General features: G+C 38.0%; 1 protein-coding gene across 1 annotated transcript; it reads right to left on the reverse strand.

Moving 5' to 3' along the window:
• Positions 1-2,802: 2,802 nt before the first annotated feature.
• Positions 2,803-15,714, reverse strand: GLYATL3 (glycine-N-acyltransferase like 3). The gene is made up of 5 exons (XM_002714378.4): positions 14,812-15,714; positions 10,657-10,764; positions 9,188-9,314; positions 7,862-7,988; positions 2,803-3,494 (listed from the first exon to the last, which is right to left on the reverse strand). Exons 1-5 carry the CDS (start codon positions 14,968-14,970, stop codon positions 3,071-3,073), a joined length of 945 nt encoding a protein of 314 aa, XP_002714424.3. The 5' UTR covers positions 14,971-15,714; the 3' UTR covers positions 2,803-3,070.
• Between the last annotated feature and the right edge of the window lie 6,924 nt (positions 15,715-22,638).

Consider the following 22,638-nt stretch of genomic DNA (forward strand, 5'->3'; position numbering starts at 1 on the left):
GCCGCAATGGCCTGAGCTGTGCCGATCTGAAGCCAGGAGCAAGGAGCTTCTTCCGGGTCTTCCCACGTGGGTGCGGGTGCCCAAGAACTTGAGTCATCTTCTACTGTTTTCCAGGCCATAGCAGAGAGCTGGATCGGAAGTGGAGCAGCCGGGATTTGAACTGGCCCCCATATGGGATGCCTGCACTGCAGGCAGTGGCTTTATCCACTACCCCACAGCTGCAGCCCCTATCCTACTTCTTGAGTCTCCCTCTTCTTTTCCTTTCCTTTCTCTCCTTATGCCTGATATTTCTCTTTATAGTCCTTAAAAGGGTCAGAAACAGGGTGAAAGTTGAGCAATTATAGCCAATATGGTCATCTAGAAGATTAAAATAAGAAAAGCAAGGAGGTAAATACAATTTAGTAAAAAAAAAAAATTAAATCTAAAGTCCGTTGTTGGGGTGGAAAATTTAGAATGCAATGAAGGGGTCAGTGCTGTGGCATAGTGGGTGAAGCCACCGCCTGCAGTGCTGGCATCCCATATGGGTGTCGGTTCAAGTCCCTGCTGCTCCACTTCTGATCCAGCTCTCTGCTTTGGCCTGGGAAGGCAGTGGAGGATGGCCCAGATCCTTGGGCTCTTGCACCCACATGGGAGACCTGGAAGAAGCTCCTGGTTCCTGGCTTCAGATCGGCGCAGCCCCGGTAGTTGTGGCCATTTGGGGGAGTGGGCCAGTGGATGGAAGATCTCTCTCTCCCTCTCTCTCTGCCTCTGCCTCTCTGTAACTCTGCACTTCAAATAAATAAATAAAATCTTAAATATGGAATGAGATAAAATAATCACCTTCAAAAGAACTCCAAGCCACTTATGAGGCCAATTAGCATCATGACTAATAGTACAGTGCAGTTGTACACTGTGTTTGGACTCTAACAAACCCAGGTGATGATCGTGACATGGCCACTTAAAGCATGCATATATTTTGGTGAATCATAAATCCTCTGAGCCACAATTCTCACAAATAGAAGATACCATCGTTCACAAGGATTAATTTATATATATCCAGTGTTTGGTGCAATCATCAGAACATAGCTAAATGTCAAATAATAGGCAAAATATCCCTAGAAAGGAAATAAGTCTATAATAATATTGCCATATAACAGGCAGAAGTAACCTATGCTTAATCAATGCCAAAGATAATAACATCCCTGGGGTAGAAACTAGGCCATATTCTCCCAAGAGATTTATGGACTCTGGTTACTAGTGCTCTTCCCTCTGCCTCCAAGGATAAGTTTCCAGGTAACCACTGGCTCAGGATGACCTACGATTATATTCATTCTCAAGGTGTCTTTTTTTATTATTATTAAAATGTGCTCACTTTAGCTAGTTTTTTCCTTTCCTCAGAATAAACACTGGATTTTCCATTGTCATTGCAGTGAGGATTTTGTGGACTTGATGAGGGTATGAAGTCAATATTTTATATATGGTTAAGTCAACTTTCTCTAGAGTAGAAAATCCAGTTATTGTATTCATGCTATTGCAAGTAGAGAATACAGCCTGGGATGTTTATCTTATTTTCCACTGTCCTTGACTTATATACACAATCAATTTGAATCCAAATTATAAAAAAATGGCAAAGATAAAAGAATAATAAATGTATTCATTTAATTATTTATGCATTTAAATTTCCAATGTAAAAAGGACACATGATTTGATGAAATAAAAGATTGAAATAAAAATGACAGCCTTCTGGCTTGATCTTCATCCTGATTCCATATAGAATATGATCTTGAAGAAATCATTTGTTTTTCCTGGTCCTCAAGTTTCTCATATAAAATGAGAGAGTTAAAGTTTATTACTTTATTGGGGCCAGAGCTGTGGTATAGCAAGTAAAGCTGCTGCCTGCAGTGCCAGCATCCCATGTGGGCACCAGTTTGAGTCCTGGCTGCTCCACTTCCGATCCTGTTCTCTGCTATCGCTTGGGAAAGCAGTGGAAGATGGCCCAAGTCCTTGGGCCCCTGTACCCACATAGAAGACCCAGAGGAAGCTCCTGGCTCCTGGTTTCAGATGGGCGCAGCTCTGGCTGTTGTGGTCATTTGGGGAGTGAACCAGCAGATGGAAGACCTCTCTCTCTGCCTCTTTAACTCTGCCTTTCAAATAAATAAATAAATCTTTAAAAAAAGTTTATTACTCTATCTAGATCCCAAGAGTATCTACACATGCATATAGAAAATATGAATGGGATATAATACATAAACACTTCTACACTTGTTTGTGCATCTTCACAGCTAAATGTGATTTTTTTTAAATGACAAAGAAGACTGTAAGACCAGGGTCCTATAGTAAGGTTATAGGAAAGGTTTAGTACTATGCTAACTTTTGTTTATAGCTAGAATACCTACTTCTTCATATATCCAAGGCAACTGAGAAGTGGGAACCTGTGTCTATTATATATTTACCTGAATCAGGAACTACAGTGGAGGGTCTATTCTTCTGTGTTGCAACCTGCCCTCCAGGTGCCTCAGTGAAACACTAAAATGTGCAAATGACTGCATTTGAACATTCCCAGTGGAGAACACAGCTGAGAATCTAAGCAGAAAGGGAAAGCCAGTAACAAAGAGGGAAAACACAGGACAACTTACAGGGAACTTAATGTAGAAGTGGTAGGAACAGAGGCTGGTGACACATAGCTGGGTAGTTTTTCTGCAGTAGGGAACTGGTACAGTTGTGAGAAGCAGAAGCTTAAAACTCAACAATAAAGCAGTAGCCACAAAGTCCTTTGATAATCGTTTATTCGCATGCAGTCATTCCTGCAACTGAGCTAAGAACTTCTGACTTCAGGAATTTTTTCCTACAGTGGATCCTAAAGGAGGATAATCATTTGTCTGTTGTCAATGACAGCTCCTGCTGACCCTTGATGTTATTTACCATGGAAAACTGAGGTGGGAATAATCAAAGCTCCTCAGGCTAACTGAGTATGTCTTTTCCATGCCCCTTTCAACAACCCAAGGTTCTCTCCTTATTTTGGTTTAATTACCTCTCATTGCCATGTAAGAGAGTGCATATGTTCAGGTAAAGTAAGAAAATTATTGGAGTTTCACTGAATTAGACCGGAGAAAGCTTTTGGGGTGAGAATAAGCCTATGAAAACGACAAGGCAAGAACTCAGCATGGACACTCTTCAGGAGGCTTATAGATGCCTTGTTGTCATCCAGGACATTTCCCTGAGAGGGGAATCCTCGGCTTTGCAACTTCCTGGCTAGCGTGAGGGCCACCAGCCGGCTATAACCTTTTCTACGATGATCAGGCAGGGTATAGCCATGGCACATGGTGGCAAACTGATCTGTGATAGCCCAGGAAACTGGCTTTCCCTTGTCATCACGTACACACACACTGGGGAAGCAGGAGATGAGGTTGGCAATGTATCGGCGACACTGCTCATTGCCGCCCCTTGACCAAGTCTGGTTGAGTAGATCAGCATCAGCAACACTCAGGTAGGTTAGTCGTGGGGAAGACCCCGTTCTAGAAAAAAAAAATTGGCACAAGAAGAAATATGAGCACAGAATTATGTGACTTTAAATAAATCTCTCTTCTTACTGATTCAAACTGAGACACTATCCTTGGGACAATGTCCAACACTCAGTGAGTTGGAATCTACCATTTCTCACTTATAAGCAACTTTCAGGGTTTCATTTTGGATAAGACAAGATACTTAAACCAAATTAAATCTTCTAATTTTACGACCACTTGTTTTTGTCCTCAGTATAGATTAAGGAATGTGTTTCAGTTGGAAAGTTAGGCTTAAGGTTTCCTCCATACTATAAGTCCACTATACTGGTATACAACCAACTGCAACTTACTTTATTTGTAAACAAATCAAAACATAACCAGGAGTATAACAAAGAGCTGAATTTCATCCAATTACAAGCAGCCAAGCTAGAGCCCATCACGGGCATCAAATCATGCTCCAATAAGACAAATGCCTCATGACACCATGCCTAACTAAGGCAGATATCTACCTTCAGACAATCAACTGATTTCTCTCTACTTTGCTACTACATCTAGCCTAGAGAAAACGCTCTGATTTTTTTTTTTTTTTAGACTTTATTTATTTGAAAGGTGGAGTTACAGACAGAGAGAGGGAGAGAGAGAGAGAAAGGTCTTCCATCTGCTGCTTCACTCCACAAATGGCCACAATGGCTGGAGCTGGGTTGATCTGAAGCCAGGAGCCAGGAGCTTCATCTGGGACTTCCACGTGGGTACAGGAGCCCAAGCTCTTGGGCCATCTTCTATTGTTTTCCCAGGCCATAGCAAAGAGCTGGATCAGAAGAGTAGCAGCCGGGACATGAACTGGTGCCCATAAAAGATGCTGGAGCCACAGGAGGAGGCTGCACCAGCCTCATTTGGTCCATATTTATAGGCCTTTCAATCTACTTACTCCAATGTTATATGTTTCTATTAATTTACTGTATAAAATCTCTGATGTTAAATTTTTTTTAAAAAGGAATTGGTGCAATTCCTAAGAACTGAAACAAATTACTTAGTTGAAAACCCTTAAGGCTGATCATGCCTCAGAATTTGTTTTCTTTCTTGTAGTTATCAGTATCACAAGACCATCCTCAGTTATTGGTAACAGACTAGTAATGTCACTCTTGCTATAATTGTTTTTGATTTTTTTCCTTTAATTTTTATGAAATATAAATTAATATAAATTTATGTTTTCTTTTTCTAGGGGCTGTGTGATGTTAGCTCACATTTCAGGCATACTATCAGCTTTGGCACTGGGCTAGTCAGCTCTCCATGAAGCGTGAGTAAAAACAAATATAACTGGTTTGATAGCATTTTCAATCCAGTTTTTGAAAACAAACTTTAAAGCAAGGGCAAAGAAGCCTCAGGCATAAATGTGGCTGCAAACAAAAACTCTGCCAAGAAAATGTTTTAGGAATAGTAGCATTAGACTTTGATCTTGCAACTGAGAGCAAGGTATTCAAAACAGAGTCTACAAATTTGAGTAATGACTTAGATATTGAGTAATGACTTAGCAATGGCTTAGACATTAAAACCAAATTGTCTAACTTCCTTTGCAGAAGAGAATGGTTCAAGTTAAAATTTGACTTCACAAAGTAATGATAAATGAGATTGCTATATCAATTGCCGAATGTTATCATTACACATTATACACATGGTATTGAAATAGCACACTGTGCCCCATAAATATGTACTACTATTATGTCAATTAAAAATAAATTAAAAAATTTTTTAAAAGGCCTGATTAGAGAAAGAGGAAAATATTAAATAACACCTCAAGGATACGACAGTGAGTGGAAATTCAAAAGGACAAATGGCCTTCAAATGGACAAATCTTCAACAAAAAAGTAATATAAGAAATAAAAAGTTGAAGGGAAACCTATATGCCACAATAAACTTCAGATATATTAACCAATCCCAATGTATGGACTTTATTTGGATGTTCATTCACTTTTAAAAATACAATTTGGAAATGTGAATGCTAAATATTGTCAACAAAATTTTAAGGGGTTATGCATTAAAGAGTTAACATAATGGGCTTGAGGCCATTATCCTTAGAAAGGCCAGATTGCCTATCTGGAGTGGTGTCTGGGATCTGAGTGGTGTCTTGCCATTCCCAGGACTGACATAAGTAACTGATGGTCTTACTGTGATTAAACTGTTCAAACTATGTGGTTTATTCTGAACACCTGAATTCTTTCTGGGACTCTAGGAATTTGGACTGTGCTAGGCAGAGGATGCCTCCAATAAAGATCTTTGGCACTGAGTCTAATCAGCTTCCTTGGTAGATAGTTCCTCCCTCCCTCCCTCCCTCCCTCCTTTCCTTCCTTCCCTCCCTTCCTCCCTTCCTTCCTTCCTTCCTTCCTTCCTTCCTTCCTTCCTTCCTTCCTTCCTTCCTTTTAAAAATATTTGTTTGAAAGGCAGAATTATAGAGAGGCAGAGGCAGAGAGAGAGGTCTTCCATCTTCTGGTTCACTCCCCAGATGGCCACAATGGTAGGAGCTGCGCCAATCTGAAGCCAGGAGTCAGGAGCTTCTTCCAGGTCTCCCACATGGGTACAGGGGCCCAAGGACTTGGACCATCTTCTACTGCTTTCCCAGGCTATAGCAGAGAGCAGGATTGGAAGTGGAGCAGCCAGGACTCAAACTGGCACCTACATGATATGCCAACACTGTAAGCGGCGGCTTTACCTGCTACGCCACAGCTCCAGCCCTGACAGTATTTCACATATGTTATCATAATTCATTGCTGAGGAATTAAGCACATCCTATGTGACTCCACAGGGAAAGGATTTTTGAAAGCTTCAGCCTAGATTTCTCTGGACTTCATCCATCTATCTTTTCCTTGTGTTGATTTTGCTTTGCATGGTTTCATTGTAATCAACCATAGCAATCAGTATGACTGTATTTGCTGAGTCTTATGAGTCAAGCTAGTGAATTACAAAGCCAGTGAGCGGTCTGGTGGAGCCTTGATATATGAGTGATATTAAATTTTTGCTTTCTTTTTTTTTTTCAAAAGAAAACATCACTTTTAGTGACACATCTTGAACTATTTAAGGATAGTATCTGGAACATTTCCTTCAAGACAATACAAAAAGTTGGAACAAAGTATATAAGAGTATGAACTAAACCAGGTTAACCAAATAATGGTGAGAGGTTCTTTATATTATTCTCTCAATTTTTGCATAATTTAGAATTTTAATAATTTAAAAACAATATGGAGTAGCTATTAAACCTAGGGGTTAAAGAAGCCCATGTTGCATATTGGAGTGCCTGGCTCTGGCTTCTGATTTTAGCTTCTTGCCAAGGGAGACCTTGGGAGGCGGGAGTGATGGCTCCACGGTTAGGTCTTTGCCACTCACATGGGAGTTTGGGATTGAGTTTCCTGGCTCCCAGCTTTGCCCGTGGCCTAGCCCTGGCTGTTGCAGATTTTGGGGGGGAATTGATTAGCAGATGGAAGTACTCCCTCTCTCTCAAATTTATGAAATGCAAAGACAATAAAAAGAAAATCCAATTCCTTTTCTATGACTTAGAATGCCCATTCTTCTTTAAGTTTAGTCTGTTTTGCTTAACAATTACTTAAAAATTCACCACAGAGGTGAAAAAAACTAATATTTACTGAAGTGGGTACCTTTCAAGTAACTTACTTCAGCTTCTTACCCCCAAAACAGTAAAGAAGATCTTCTAATTTAATTTTTGAGAATAGACTAGGCTCAGAAAGATTAAGCTGAAGAGAAGACAGTTAGTAAATGACAAACAGGGACTCTAACACATGATAGAAGAATGAATGCAGATAGAAATAACCCATTTGGAAGTACTGAATTCTGGAAATAGACTTCGTAGGATTATTGCCTGGCTGCCTAATTTATTCCTGTGATTACCTTACTTCTTAACAGATGGAATAATAAAAATAATACTATTTAGCCATTTCCAAGTTTTATAAGAAGGCTAATAGGTTTCATACATTCTGTGCTTGTCTCTAGAAAGCTCACCAAAATTATACAGTGTCATGACATCAACAAAAACAACAACTTTGAACACAGACAATAGAAATTATGTAAAACTTTTTTGGAGATCAGGACACAAAAGAATGATTTTTCTATGTATATTATAAAAATAACAAGTATTTTGAGTTAATTCCTAATAATAGATAAAAACACTGATTTGGTTTTTAAGGAAATTGAGTAGTTAAGTACAGGGAAGAGAAAAGCAATTGGTACTCTGTCTCAATTGCTTCACACTCATACACACACACATTCAAACACTCACAAATTTAGTCTCAATGACCCAAGTCCAAAATGACTTCTATCTATCTTTCTACAGCTCTAAGTCTTGCCCCAAGTGCAGAACTTGATTTACATACAGAAAATGGGTATCTGGCAGAGATGAAATAGGAGAAAAATGAACAGCCTTAAAGGAAGTTAGTTTTACATCCAACTGTTTCGAATTGGCAACAGCTTTGGAAACATCATATAACTCATTCTGAAGCCCTGAATAAAGACATAAACAGAGATGTAGACATTTTATTTGAAAAAGCATAAGGAAAATTTGTTATATTTTATATGGAGTATCATTAATAACACTTTTGCCACCTGTGTTATTCTAACTACTTTATATATAGACTATTACATATATTCCCTGTCTTATTGTCAAACTTTTGTAGAACTTTCCAATTTCCATCATGATGCTCATTTTGGCCACCCACGTGACGTTTTCTGGAAATTTCTGGTGAGAAGTTGTAATTTATTGTAGAAGTTTTTTTTTTAATTTTTTTGACTCAGATTAATTTAAGCCTTTTGAAGTGATGGATCATGTTTCATAACTCTAATAAAAGTCTGTGACTTACCATACAGGTGGAAGTGTAAGAGTGTAGACTTGTCTGGTATAGCAAACCAATTTGAAAGATTCTCTTCTAGTATGTTGACAAAATGTAAGTTGCAGCATCGGAGGTGTAAGCTCAGTGCTAGTGAGGCTTATCCTGAACTTAAATCACTCAGATCCCACTTGTTTATCACAGCTATCCTATGTTATCTATAAATCTTTATTCAGTACTTGTGTATATAAAGCTCTGTGCTGGGCACGGCTTCACATTGGTACATGAAAATGGTGTGGTCTCTGCTCTCATAGAGCTTCCAGCAGGACTCTTCTTTACCTTTCCAGATCCGATCTACTCTATCCTTTTCAGTATTTCCTGACTGACTGAGTCCTCTAGAAACTGAGGAAGAGGCTTCTCCTCTTCCTTCCTTATGTAGTGGGGCTTGTTTCTTCCTCTTTGGTGAATGTCTTCTAAGCAGAGCCCTAAGACTTCTTGAACACGGGAGTCGGAAGGCATGGTAAATACAGTATTTTATCTAAAACTTGGCTCTTTCCTCATAAAATTAAGCCACTGAAAACAAGCAGGTTAATGCCATTCTAGTTAATGCCATTAAAAATCACAGACACTATGACTGGCATCCCATATTATAGCACTAAATGACATTTAAGTAACTCAAAAGACATGAGAAAAAGTAGGCAGTGCTAAACAAAGGCGTTCTTGTAACACTACAACACAGAAATAGTAAAAACATAAAATGTATGTATATGTGTTTGTGAATGTGTGTATATCTATATATATACTTATATCTCATATATATAAAATAACTATATACATGATAAAAAGGAGAAAAGCATGACTACATAATAACCTCACCTTGTATTTGAAAAACTTGGTCCCAGTTAATAACATCATGTTCTTCTAGTAACTGTTGGTAAGCCCTTATATCCTTGTAGAACACAGCATAGGCATTAGTATAATGGTCAAGGTTATCCATCTCAGTCTAGGACAGAAGATGTAATCAGAAAAACAAACATATTCTCTGCAAAACTCAAATTCTAAATAGATTTGATATTATTAGTTGGACAAGCCTATATAATTTTCCATGATCAAAATCAGCTACCTAACAACAGGGAGGTGGGCATTAGGCTAAAATGTTGTAGTGAGGGTAAGAAGATATTTTGAAACTTTTGCTCGACTCCTTTTTCCTGAGATTAGGAAGGTTTTAAGACATATTTCACATTTTAAAAATATTTATTTATTTATTTATTTGAGAGAGAGAGAGAGAGAGAGATCGATCCATCGATCTTCCATCTGCTGGTTCTCTCTCCAGATGATTCCAACAGCTAGGGCTGGGTCAGGCTGAAACCAGGAGCCAGGAGCTTCATCTGAGTCTCCCACATGGGTGGCAGAGGCCCAAACAATTGGGCCATCTTCTGCTGCTTTCCCAGGCCATTAGCAGGGAGCTGGATTGGAAACAGAGTAGCTGGGACTCAAACCAGCACTCATATGGTATGCCGGTGTCACAGGGGGAGGCTGTATCTGCTACTCTACAATACTGAGTTTTATTTCACATTTTACAGGATTTCATTTATGTATCCACCTTTGAGAGTCAGAACTCTCAGAATCTTCTCAGTGTGGTCAGGACAGTACATCTTTGGTCACTTGACCTTCCCTCCGGTCCCAGAAGAATGAGGTAGATGTTTTCTTTTCAATCTTTCCTATTTATTAACATGACCAAAGTCACTAATCACAAGGAATCATTCATCTAGTGGAAAATCTAGTATCTACAAATCAGTGTGTGTGCTTTATGCTTCTAGAGATTTGGAAAGAAAATACTTTATTGTTTGGGCTAATGACCTTTCATATCCCTGACACTATGAAGCCAAATTAAGAAACTAATGGTGAAATATGTAGCATATTAATATAACATATATGGCTATAGTTATACTATACTCTATATCAAGTCATTTCTTTCCAGTTGATGCCAGTTCTTTTACTGTTTTATTAATTTATTTGGGAATCAGAGAGAGAGAGAGAGAGAGAATGAACCAGACAGAGATACAATCACTGATTCACACTCCAGATGTCCACAAGGGCCAGGACAAAGCAAAAGTTCCTGGGAGCCAGGAACTCAGTCTAGTTTTCCTTGTGAGTGACATGAACCCAACCACTTGAGCTTTCACTGCTGCTTCCCAGGGTTTGTATTAGCAGGAAGCTGGAGTCAGGCATGGAACTCAGGTCCTCCAATGTAGGACGTGAGAATCCCAACCAGCATTTAAACTGCCAGGCTAACTACTCACACCATGATATCAATTTATTTTTATTTCCTTTCAAAACTATACCTGTTTTTGTCGCCGAGTGATAACAACTTTGAAGTCTGGCCATGAATCCAATACCACTTCCTTTTGAAAGGGATTCCCACGATTTATATTCATCACTGCTCCAAAAACCTGAGCCAGACAACATTAGGGTTTGGTTTGTCAAGTCAAAAACTGCTGTTTCAATTGCATCTCCCCTTCTTCATTTCCTGTTCTACCATTCAATCATAGCAGAGAGGGGAAACTGCAAATATATTCACACACACTCACACAATATACATACATACAAATTTCTCTATTGTTATTTTAACACAGTGCACATGGAAGCTGATTAAAAAACATATACAGAAATCTGTGAAACTCCAAATTTATGTTCTTACAGTATAATAGCAACAGGTACCAAACTGATAGGTTTTCTGAGTGGGTGCTTGACACCTAGGTGGGCAATAAATACTTGTAGAATGAGTCAGAAGTGACTATCTCAATTTAGATTTAAGGCTCACACATATTTAGAAAAGTTCCATAGATAATTTGGATGCTCATCTCTTTTGAAGTTGACTATATTATCTGAAAACAACCTGTGAGATATAACTTCTCCAATTCTGAACTAAATCAAACGTCATTGGCAGGTGATATAAACCCATATTTAAAAAATAAACACTTGCAGGCCGGCGCCGCGGCTCACTAGGCTAATCCTCCGCCTAGCGGCGCCGGCACACCGGGTTCTAGTCCCGGTCGGGGCGCCGGATTCTGTCCCGGTTGCCCCTCTTCCAGGCCAGCCCTCTGCTGTGGCCAGGGAGTGCAGTGGAGGATGGCCCGAGTACTTGGGCCCTGCACCCCATGGGAGACCAGGAAAAGCACCTGGCTCCTGCCATCGGATCAGCGCGGTGCGCCGGCCGCAGCGTGGCGGCCATTGGAGGGTGAACCAACGGCAAAGGAAGACCTTTCTCTCTGTCTCTCTCTCTCACTGTCCACTCTGCCTGTCAAAAAAAAAAAAAAAAAAAAAAAAAAAAAAACAACAAAAAAAAAACACTTGCATTCCAGATTTGTTGGGGCAGGCTTTACAAGCATTCTCTGTGTGTCAAAGCTCTGCCTTATTCATTATTGTATTTACGAAGCTTAATACAGCTGATTCTGATGTTTGGTGACTGAACAATATTGGGATAACATTAGAATTTTATTCTGTGGCATTTCACAATTTATTGGCCCACTAAGAAAAATGTCCATCTTACAAAACAATTTTTATATGTCATATATATGCTTATGCTTACAAAAGTTCAAAAAAGTTATGGTATTAATAAGGATGGCTGAGCTATTTGCCAATGCTCACATCATTTTTATAATAAACAAAAACTGGAAACAATTTAAATGCCCGCCAACAGGGGGATGAATAAATAAATTGTGGTATTTTCATTCCATGGATAACAAAACTACAATGAAAAGGAATAGACTACAACTACACGGATTCACTATGAATGTCATAAACACACAAGAAGTTAAGTAAAAGAAGCTAGACACAATAACAGACACTTCTTGTGTGATCCGATTTATACTTCATTCAACAACAGGCAAGACTAAATTATGCTTTTGAAAGTCAGGATTTTGATCGTTTTTGGGGAGTGGGGAAACAGTGATTAGAAAGGAGCGTTGCAGGTGGGGAGAAGTGGCATCTGAAGACAAAGGTATTTATACGCTTTGTGAAAATTCATTGAGCACTTTCTAGTATGTGTTGGAGTCCCATGAAAAAAATGGAAAAAATGTTTTGAATTATAAGGGCATTGGAATCTACTTTTCACTTTCTTTATCACTAAGTTAAATTACTCAACTTTCCTTAGTCTAAAACATTACATAACGTTCTTGTTTTACCAGTCTGTGACCTCACTCAAACATGTGTCTTTCCAAGTAGAGTTTGGCTTATATTAATGTGTAACATAGATCACACTTGGTGCAAATCCAAAGACTGAAGTGATCTGGAAGGATCATGTTTGTTTTGTTAATCATTAAATTCTGTGGTTGCTCATCTTACATAGGCAGAGTGATGTTTACCAAAATGTTTTCATATGAGGAAACTATACATCCATATTCAAGAATGTGGCCTACATATGACTGGAATGTTCAGAAAGTTAATTGGGAAAAACTTTCAATATTTAAATTCTGAAAGAAAAAACTCTATTTTTGTAGATTTGGAACCAATGGAAAGATTTGGCATTGGTTAAAAATAAACAAAGAAACAAGTGAACTCTACCAATAGCTATTTATTCAAAGGGTAAACATTGAATGAGAAGAGGGAGTGGCTAGAAGGAAATAAAGACCCTGGGCAGGTCAGCAGTTAGAGCTTGTGAAAAAAATGTGGAATATCTTATCACTTAAACACTAAGCCAAGGTTACAAGACACAGTCATAAACTGCACAGATTGGAGGAAGACTGGACAAATCATATTTTCATTATGTTTTTATTCTCTAACACCTTTTACCACCCTGTGAAGGTTGGTGAAACTGTAATCCAGAGTATACCATTTAGACTTAAGCACAAGATCATGGGCAGTGAATCTGAAACAGTTTACTGGTTCGAGCTTTTTTGTTTTCAATTGCAAGAGGCATAGTTTTGAACACACAATGCATGAAAATGTATATTGCTCAGGGAGGGAGAGCCCTCTCTCTTGACCTTTTTCATTGTCCTAGACACTCCTCTAACTCTTGCTACAAAAGCTGTGGCAAACTGCTTCTCAGTGTGGCAGTTTCTTTAGGGAAATATTTCTTTGCACTCTCTCTTTTGCTTGTCACAAGGAAAAACAGCTTTCCTTGGAGCAATTCCTGCTGGAGGCTGATCATTTGATGACACCCCAAGTGAATGGGGCCCTGTGTCTGCTAACAAGAAATTTTTTTAGGTATTTCAGGCAGAAGAATTGGCTAGACATGTTATTAAAGCAAAGGAGCCTAATATCTTATTCCATTAAATTATTAATTTATCTCAGTGTCAATCTTCAAATTGGGAAATTTGGGTCAGATGGTCCTTTTAGTACTTTTCAGACCCATCACTCTATATTATTATTCAGATTTTTGCTACCACATACCATTTAAGCACAATCAGTAATGCAAGATGGCCTGATTCAATCACCATAGTTCTGTGCACTAGATGACCCCATTCAGGTCACTTTTGTTCAAGTTTTAATGAATAGGATTACCCAAGGTATCTGTTAAAAATAGTCTCTCTCTTCAAAAATTCTGATGATTTTTCCTCCTGGGTGATTTGCATTCCACTAACATTTGAAAAGCACTGTCAAGGGGGCTATCTCTGCTTAGAAAATTCAGCCCTTAAGAGAAATTTCATTGCACTCTGTACTTCCTTTCCCATTATCAAGTGCTTATTATAGTTCTATCTTACATTTATTGTAATCTTTGACAAATGACAACTTCCATAGTAGTGCTGAGTTTTCAGTGAGTACTCAGAAGTTTAGAACAAATAGAGGCTTTTAAATCAAGGGTCATTTAAAAAATTCAAAAATAAAGATCTTGAAATAAATTAAAATAATTTTCTAAAACCACCTCAGGGCCAGTGTTGCAGTGTGTGGGAAAGCCACAACCTGCAACACTGACATCCCATATGGGCACTGATTGGAGTCCTGGCTCCCCCACTTCTGATCCAACTCCCTGCTAAGGGCCTGGGAAAAGCAGTGAAAGATAGCCCAAACGTTTGGGCCTCTGTGACTGAAGCCATCTAGGTAGTGAACCAGCAGGTGGAAGATCTTTGTGACTCTCTATGTAACACTTTTAAAATAAATAAAAATCTTTAAAAAAATAAAACTTTCAAAAACAACTCCTCTCCCCGCCATGAGCTTTAGTATCATTGTTTTCCTCTTAACTTCGAGGGTACCTTAATTCATACCCTTTGACATTTAAAAAGTCATACAATTTGAATTTATTTTAGAAATATTCTAGCCCAGCATTATCTACATTTGTCCAGGAGTCATGTAGTGTGACTGTAAAATATACAATTCCCTGGGCCTTACCCACAATTCAATTGAATTAATTTCTAGCAGGAAAGGGCTGGGAAGCTGTATGTTTAACAAGTGCCCCTAGAGAGTCTTATCAGAAAAAATGAGAAACAACCACAAGCCCAACATTATGTTATGGATTAATACAATAAAGAAATTAAATACTATTCTTAAGTTTTTAGTACCTTGAGTGATTCAGGAAAATGACTCTTCAATATTTTCTCCAGTATCAACAATTTGGTAGAACAATTTAACACCAACATCTTCTCTGGAGCTGCTGCAATTCCACACCTAATTAGAAACTTGGAAGTGAACATTTTTAATTTTTGCCTGTTCACATGCATTTCAGTTTAATAGTATCCTGTTTTCATTGGGTATAATTCTGACTGCCATTGCTTCCTCTGAAGAGGGAAGGAAGGGAAGTGGAGAGGCCCTACGGTGAATAACTGAGAGAACACATGGAAATGGAGAGTGTGAATGACCTAATCCTGGACAGATAAGAGAATGATTAGAGTTAAGTCTTTCTTATTACACCCATTATTGTACTCAACTCTTTCTTCAGGGCACTTACAACACTTGTAATTTTACATTTAATTATTTGTGCTTTCTTTGACTTAGAAATCTTTTTTATTTTTTAATTTGACAGGTAGAGTTATAGACAGTGAGAGAGAGAGACAGAGAGAAAGGTCTTCCTTCCGTTGGTTCACTCCCCAAATGGCCGCTGTGGCCTGTGCTGCACTGATCTGAAGCCAGGAGCCAGGTGCTTCTTCCTGGTCTCCCATGCGGGTGCAGGAGCCCAAACACTTGGGCCATCCTCCACTGCCCTCCCGGGCCACAGCAGAGAGCCGGACTGGAAGAGGAGCAATCGGGACTAGAAACCGGCGCCCATATGGGATGCTGGCGCCACAGGCGGAGGATTAACCAAGTGAGCCTCGGCACTGGCCCAGAAATCTGTCTTAGGTAGCCTGTGAGTTGCATGAAACTAGGGATCATGTCTGCTTTGTGTTCTACTGTGTCCGCAGCACCTGCTACAGGGCCTGGCACATAGTAGGAACATTCTAAACAGACATTGAATGGTTTAATATGAAGCTCAGGGTAAAAATTGTGGGGTTAAATAGGGAAACTTTTGTAACAATACAATGTGAGGCGAAGACTAGAGACAAACCTGGGAAATTCACATGGTTACATGGAACAGTCTCTAGATAAATACCTAGACTGATCAAGAATCTGATATGGGCAGACTTATTCCACATAAAATTAAGAAAAAAAGGCATAAATATAATATATACAGGCACACCTATTCCTATACACTTGTATTTTCTAGATTGTAGGGCTCTACCTTCCCTGAGTGTTTTTCTCAAGAAAACTTTCCCGTAGCACTCTAATAATCAAGATTTGACTGATTTTGGGGCCTGTGCTCTGCTGTAGCAGGTAAAGCTGCCGCTTGCAATGCTGGCAGCCCATATGGGAACTGGTTCAAGTCTTGGCTGCTCCACTTGCCATCCAGCTCTCTACTATGACCTAGGAAAGCAGTAGAAGATGGCCCAAGTGCTTGTGGCCCTGAACCATGTGGGAGACCTGGAAGAAGCTCCTGGCTTCTGGCTTCAGATCAGCCCAGCTCAGGCCTTTGTGGCCATTTGGGGAGTGAACCAGTGGATGAAAGACCTCTCTCTCGTTCTCTCTGCCTCTGCCCCTCTGTAATCCTGCCCTTCAAATTGTAAATAAATCTTAAAAAAAAAAAAAATGTGACTGATTTAAAGAAAAAAAGGCTCCCATACAGTCATTGTAGTGGAGCTAGCCACTTAAATCTGGGCAGTCAAGCACTAGGATGGTGAAGTTAACTAAACCAGACATGAGAACCTGATGCTTCTGGGATTGTTGTAGAGAATAAACTTGCCAGACAGAAAAAGCTATTTGAGCTCCCAATGTGGTATCTCTGGGTGACTACAAGGTACTCAGAATGTTCAACTATGATCTACCTAAAAATAGCAGCAAAACCATCATGACAATTATGTGAATATGATCTGGGAAGCATACAATCAAGCCTTGTGGGAGCTAGTTTACTGAGCGGTTCAACTGAGGTGTTTGTATTCTCTGCAGAAGTCAGGAGATACCGAGAACAAGGGCAGCACCAGACACATAAGAAGTTTTTTTTCCATTTGGGTAATCTCTAAATACAATTTTACTTTTACTCAATGCTCATATTAAATCCATTTCAAAATGAAATTATTTTGTAGAGCAGTTGATCATGAATCTCTTTATTAGGTTTTATGTATAGAAGATTTTTACGTCCTAATACTTTGCAAAGTAACTAATGCAAAGAGTAGGAATTACAAGTCATTGTTGCTGATTTACTGATTTATTACCTGGTTTGTTCCCAAAAGCTCCAAAATCATGTAAGAAAATAAATAAAGTGTATCAAAAAAAAATTAAGCTTAAAATCGCAAGGTAAAAGCAGAGGCATAAAATATGGAGTCAAAAGTGAGGCTATCATGTAAAGCACACGGAATACAGCACTATACATCACAGATTCCATATTTGAGAATTCACCTACTTGCTAAAATTTGTAACCCCAGATCAGTACTTGCAGTGTTTTGCAGTCACTTGCAGATGTGTGCAGAGCAGCAAAACACAGGAGTCCCCCAAAACATGCTTCTGGCTGAGGTTTGACAGTGTATAATCTGCTCTCTTGTTTCAGTTCTTGTATTGTAAACAAGTGTAATTTTCATCCTCTCCTGCTTGCACTTCCATTCTTTTGGTCAATGATTTTTCTGTTTAAAATGGCCCACAAACCTAGTGGCTAAAAGCTTTTCAGGTGCTTTTAATTCCAAAATGATGTACCTTACAGAAAAAATACATATTTTAGATAAGTTGGGCATGAGTTATACTGCTCTTGACCATGAGTTCAGTGACAATGAATGAACAATATATATATAAACTAATGTGTCTTTGTACAAAACACACAAAGAAAGCAGGGTTATGTATTGACTGATGAAACCAGAGGCCTTTTGGAACCTAACTATTTCCACTAGGAGCAATGTTTCAAACACTGGCTAATTCAGTGTCTGAGGTGACTTTACTGAGTCTAAATATCACTAACAATGAGAATTGACTGTGCTTGCAGGAGGGAAAATCTCGCTTTTGACTACAAGCTTTCTAGTAGCTAACATGTAGAGAGAAACAAACATGATTTGTTACATGAAACAATTTGCCTATAAAATTATTCTTGTGCTCTTCCTTGGCTTTTACTTGCTTTTCACTTAAACTCTCTGAAGTTCAGCTCTCCTCTTGCTTACAGTCCAAACCCTCCTTGATCAGGCATCAATCTCCCTTCCTAGCTTAGGAGCTTGCAACTCACAAACAAATTACTCAGAGTGACAAAATCAGAGGCATCACTCCCATGGGTTCACACAGAGAGGACATTATAATGAACACTCAACATTGGACAAATTAACATAAACTTGTCAAGTGCTCTGTGTTAACACAAAGATTTTTAAAAATTCAAAGATTTATTACAATGTCACAAAACAGAATGCAGAAATTCTCAGAGAAGTGGGATTTCTTTTAAACATTTAAAAATTATATTAGAAAGTCATAATGATAATAATTAACCGAAAGCTACTAGATCATAATGTCATATTCTTACCACTCAATTAGATTCTCCATAATATGTATTACAGAATCGGGAGGTAAAGGTTTGTAACTCCTTTAACCAAATTGGTGTCCAATGTATTTGTCAAGGAAAAGGAATATATGTTTTAGAAACTAAAGTTTCTGTGGGATATTTGTGTATTCATCAGCACAGAGCAAGCACCTAAAATATTTTATTAATATTAATAATACAATGAAAGTACAATTTTTCCCCTTGAGAAACTTAATTCTTATAAACAAATAAAAGATGTTTTTGTGGTGTAGCATATGTCATGTAAAATGCAGTAGTGAGTATTTTTTAAGAAATAAGAGATTTTTTGTAAATATTTGCAATCAATGCTAGGAATTATTTTCATACTATAGGTTTTTTGTTCAGATTATTCTCTTCTCCATTGCTCTGGTTATGCCTCCATCACAATGCAAAGAATTTAATATTTTGTAATGCTTATTTTCCTTAAAAAGAAAATCTGAATATAGGATGCTGATTACTTAAGGCTGGGAAGGGTAGAAGGGACAAAAGGAGTTTAGATAAAAAAAAAAAAAAACAGAGGAAGCTGGGTGTGGTTCATTAATTGTGACACACTAATATGAGGTATTAATAGGGAAAATTAGAGGAAGGGTATGTGGGAAGCTGTACTACTACCTCACAATCTTTGTTTTGTAACTTTAAACTTAATAATAAAAAATAAGCCAGTCTAAAATGTTAAAACAAAGAAACAAAATAAAACCACACCAACATAAAATAATCTTTTTCTATGAACTTGAATGCAATTAATTCTTTCTATAGGCAGTGAATTTCACTTCTCTATTTCTGCATTATTTCCTGTAATTATAAATTATACCAATAATTTGTAACTTATTAGTCCAAAGAAAAAATACTTACCTGTTGTTGAGTATACAATCTGAAACTGAGGTCTTTAAGCTGTGTACTAGTGTGCAATAGCTCCTTTAGTATCAGTGGTAAATTTATACTTCTAGGCTACTTCCCTAATTAGTCCTTAGTGGGAAAAAGAGGGAGGGAGAAAAGAAAAAAGTGCCCACACCTGTGTAAGGGGAGGCGCGTATGAGATCAGTTAGGTGAAAATCACCCAAACACAGCACAAGTGTTTTCATTTCATCTCTTCCTATCACACTTGGGCTAATAGTGTAAAAGTCAATGAATACTGATCTTTATTTAGAGATGTATGTATTCTGTACACAAAAGCTATCCATTCATCAGGATCTCATGGAAGAGAATAAAAAGGAATGGGAATACCAGGCAAATGCGGGTTAGGAGAAGGAAACATGATACAGGTACTGATTCTTGAGTTATTTTAATCTGTTCAGAAGAAAATGATTTTGCTGCACGAAATTCCCAAGAGTTTAATGTTTAAAGCAGTTATTTGTGGAATTGAGAATAGTTGTGAGAATCTTAATTCCTCTACCATATTGTTTCAAATGAAAATTTATCCAGAATTTATTCACTTCCCTTAAGTGGCTGTAATTTCAACGGCCATCTAAGTGCTTACTTGGGCAACTCAGCACACAATACCTAAGTCTGTCTTGGGATAAAAGCAATACAAATGCCTCAATGACATACGGTGTACTTCAATTTGAATGTGGCCAAATGGAGGGTACTATTTGTCATCTTGATCTTTCAGAAATACTGGGACATTCTTTACTGGATAAGACACTGGGATAAGTAATACAATGGCAGTTGGTACTGGAAAGTGGCAGGATGCAAATAATACTGTCTCTTCATCATCTTTCTCTTTGTTCAATCTTAACAACACCACTTCAAACCAATCTTTAATATGCTAGCACTTCACAGCAGAGACCATAGTAATGAGGACAGCGAACAGCAAGGCTAAGAGAAAGTGGTTCCATGGTGCCTTAGGAAAGAAGAAATACATTCACTAGTCCCTTAACAAGAAAAACTAGTCCGAACACAAAAAATGCTCAGTCATGTTAGAAAGGTTAAAGCCCAACTGAGAAATCTGAATTTCTCTCTGCTTTTGCTTTTCTTCTTTCCTTTCTCTTTCTCAAAGCTGAATATTTTTTGATAATGAATGAAACATGAGAGGATTTACAAGGCTTATGCTTAGAAACTAACCCAACTTGAACAATTCAAATACTAATTTTGCCAGCTGCAACTGGGTATTTACGGTAAACAGAGAATGAAAAAAATTCTATACAAACCAACAAAAGAAAGTAAATCCCTTAATTATAGGATCCAGTGCAGGTGTCTCATATTTAAACAAAGCCTGTTTGTTAAACATATAAGAGGGTAGGAGAAAATGAAAGGGCTCATACATAAAGAGTTTTAGATGACTGACATTACACTAAGGTCTGCCATGAATATCTGCAGTCTCTTGTCATGTATTTCTCTTCCTTCAGGATTACTAGGCACCCACTTTCCAATATATTCAGAAATTTTCTCTTTCAGTTTTTTTAGATTTATTTGAGAGTTACACACGTACACACACAGTGAGTGAGAGAGATCTTCGATCTGTTCACTCCCAAGATGGCTGCAATAGCAAGGGCTGGGGCAGACTGAAGCTAAGAGCCAGGAGCTTCGTCTGGTTCTCCCGTGTGTGTGGCAAGGGTCCGAACACTTGAGCCATCTTCTGCTGCTTTCCCATGCCAGCAGCAGGGAGCTGGATCAGAAGTAGGGCAGCCAGCATAGGAACTTGCACCTATGAGATGCCACTGTCACAGGCAGTGGCTTTACTTTCCATGCCACATTGGCTTCTAGGTCCCCACCCCCCCAATCTTTGTCAATCTGATAGGTGAAAATACTTCATTGTTTTAAATGGGATGTATGTGATTATTATAAGGTTGGTCATTTTTCAAATACTTGCCATTTATAAATTTTCTTTTGAGAATTAATCATTTTGCTGTTGGTAATCTATTTGTTATTGATATTCTTAGGACTCTTCACTAATAGGGATTTGATTTCTTTATTTTATATATGTTGTGGGTATTTTCTACTCCATGCTGCCTTTGGTTTGGTTTAGTTATTTTGAAAATTTTAACTTTAAAATGTTCCAAGTTTTATGCAATATTTTATTTTCTTTATAATTTTAATTTACATGCACATAAGGCTTTTGGTACACTGAGACCTACTATTTACTCAGTTTTTTGTTTCTATTACTATATGGAATTTTCTTTACTTAGACTCTATTTAACATTAAGAAGCTGCTCATGCTGTATGGTTAGCTAGTTTTCTCAGGACAATTGACTGAATTTGCTTATATATAGTTCCAAATTTCATTTGAAACACTATCTGTATCAATTGCTACATTTTCCCCTCTTCCATAAAATGTATCTTAGAATATAAACTTTCTGGCATTTACATTTTCGGTTACTAGAGAAGAGCGGTCCCATATGAGTATTTAGCATGGCCAGTGCACAGGAGAACTTACATGGGGGGCACTACATAGGAAGAATGCATTCTGAATTATTAGGGCCATGTGCAGTTGAAATCTAAATTAATTTAGATCTGTAATTAACCCTTAAATTCTTCACTCAAAAAAGAGTGTATCAAAATGTCACCTTTAAAGAAAATATTGTAGATTCCTCAAAGTTAGATCATATACATATTGAAGCCACAACAGGGCAGCATGACCAGTTTATGCGTGGTGATATGAACAGAGGCAAATAAAATTTTGGTTGACTTTTCATAATTTGTTAAACTGATGTTCTGAGAGATATGACATATAAAATGCACATTCTTCTTCTGACCAAAACTTACTATACATGTCATGATTAATGATAAAAATTAGTTAGGATTTGACTAATCACTCTAGAAATATGGAAGCTTTAGGTTTCCAAGTGAAAGGATTTCAAGACATTTTGTAATATCTTTTACTTTCAGTTGCCTAGCCATGCTTAATTTCCTTCAGACTTTCTTTCCCTCTAACATCTATTAATGGTCTTCTTTGGCATTATTTTCCAAGAGGATATTGCTTTATTTTTTTAAAATTTATTTAAGTTATACAAGTTTCATGTATTTCATATATAAATATTTAGTTACATAGTGATACTTCCCTCCCTACCCTCCCTCCCACCCATGCTCCAAGCCTTCTTCCTCCTCTCTCTCCTACTCCCTCTCTTAATTTTTACAAAGATTTATTTTCAATTTACTTAACACTCATAAGGTTAACCCTACACCAAGTACAGAGTTCAACAAATAGAATGAAGAATACTATTCCTCAAAAGAAGAGACAAGGGCTGTAAACAATCATCATGTAAACAGTCATCTCCACATGTCTACTTCACTCCAATACATTATATTTTGAGTACTCTAATAGTTACCCCAGATCAGGGAAAATATATAACTGTCTTTTTGGGATTGGCTTATTTCACTAAGTTCATTGGTT

The sequence above is a fragment of the Oryctolagus cuniculus genome, chromosome 5 (genome assembly GCF_964237555.1).
Source record: "Oryctolagus cuniculus chromosome 5, mOryCun1.1, whole genome shotgun sequence".
Lineage (NCBI taxonomy): Eukaryota > Metazoa > Chordata > Mammalia > Lagomorpha > Leporidae > Oryctolagus > Oryctolagus cuniculus.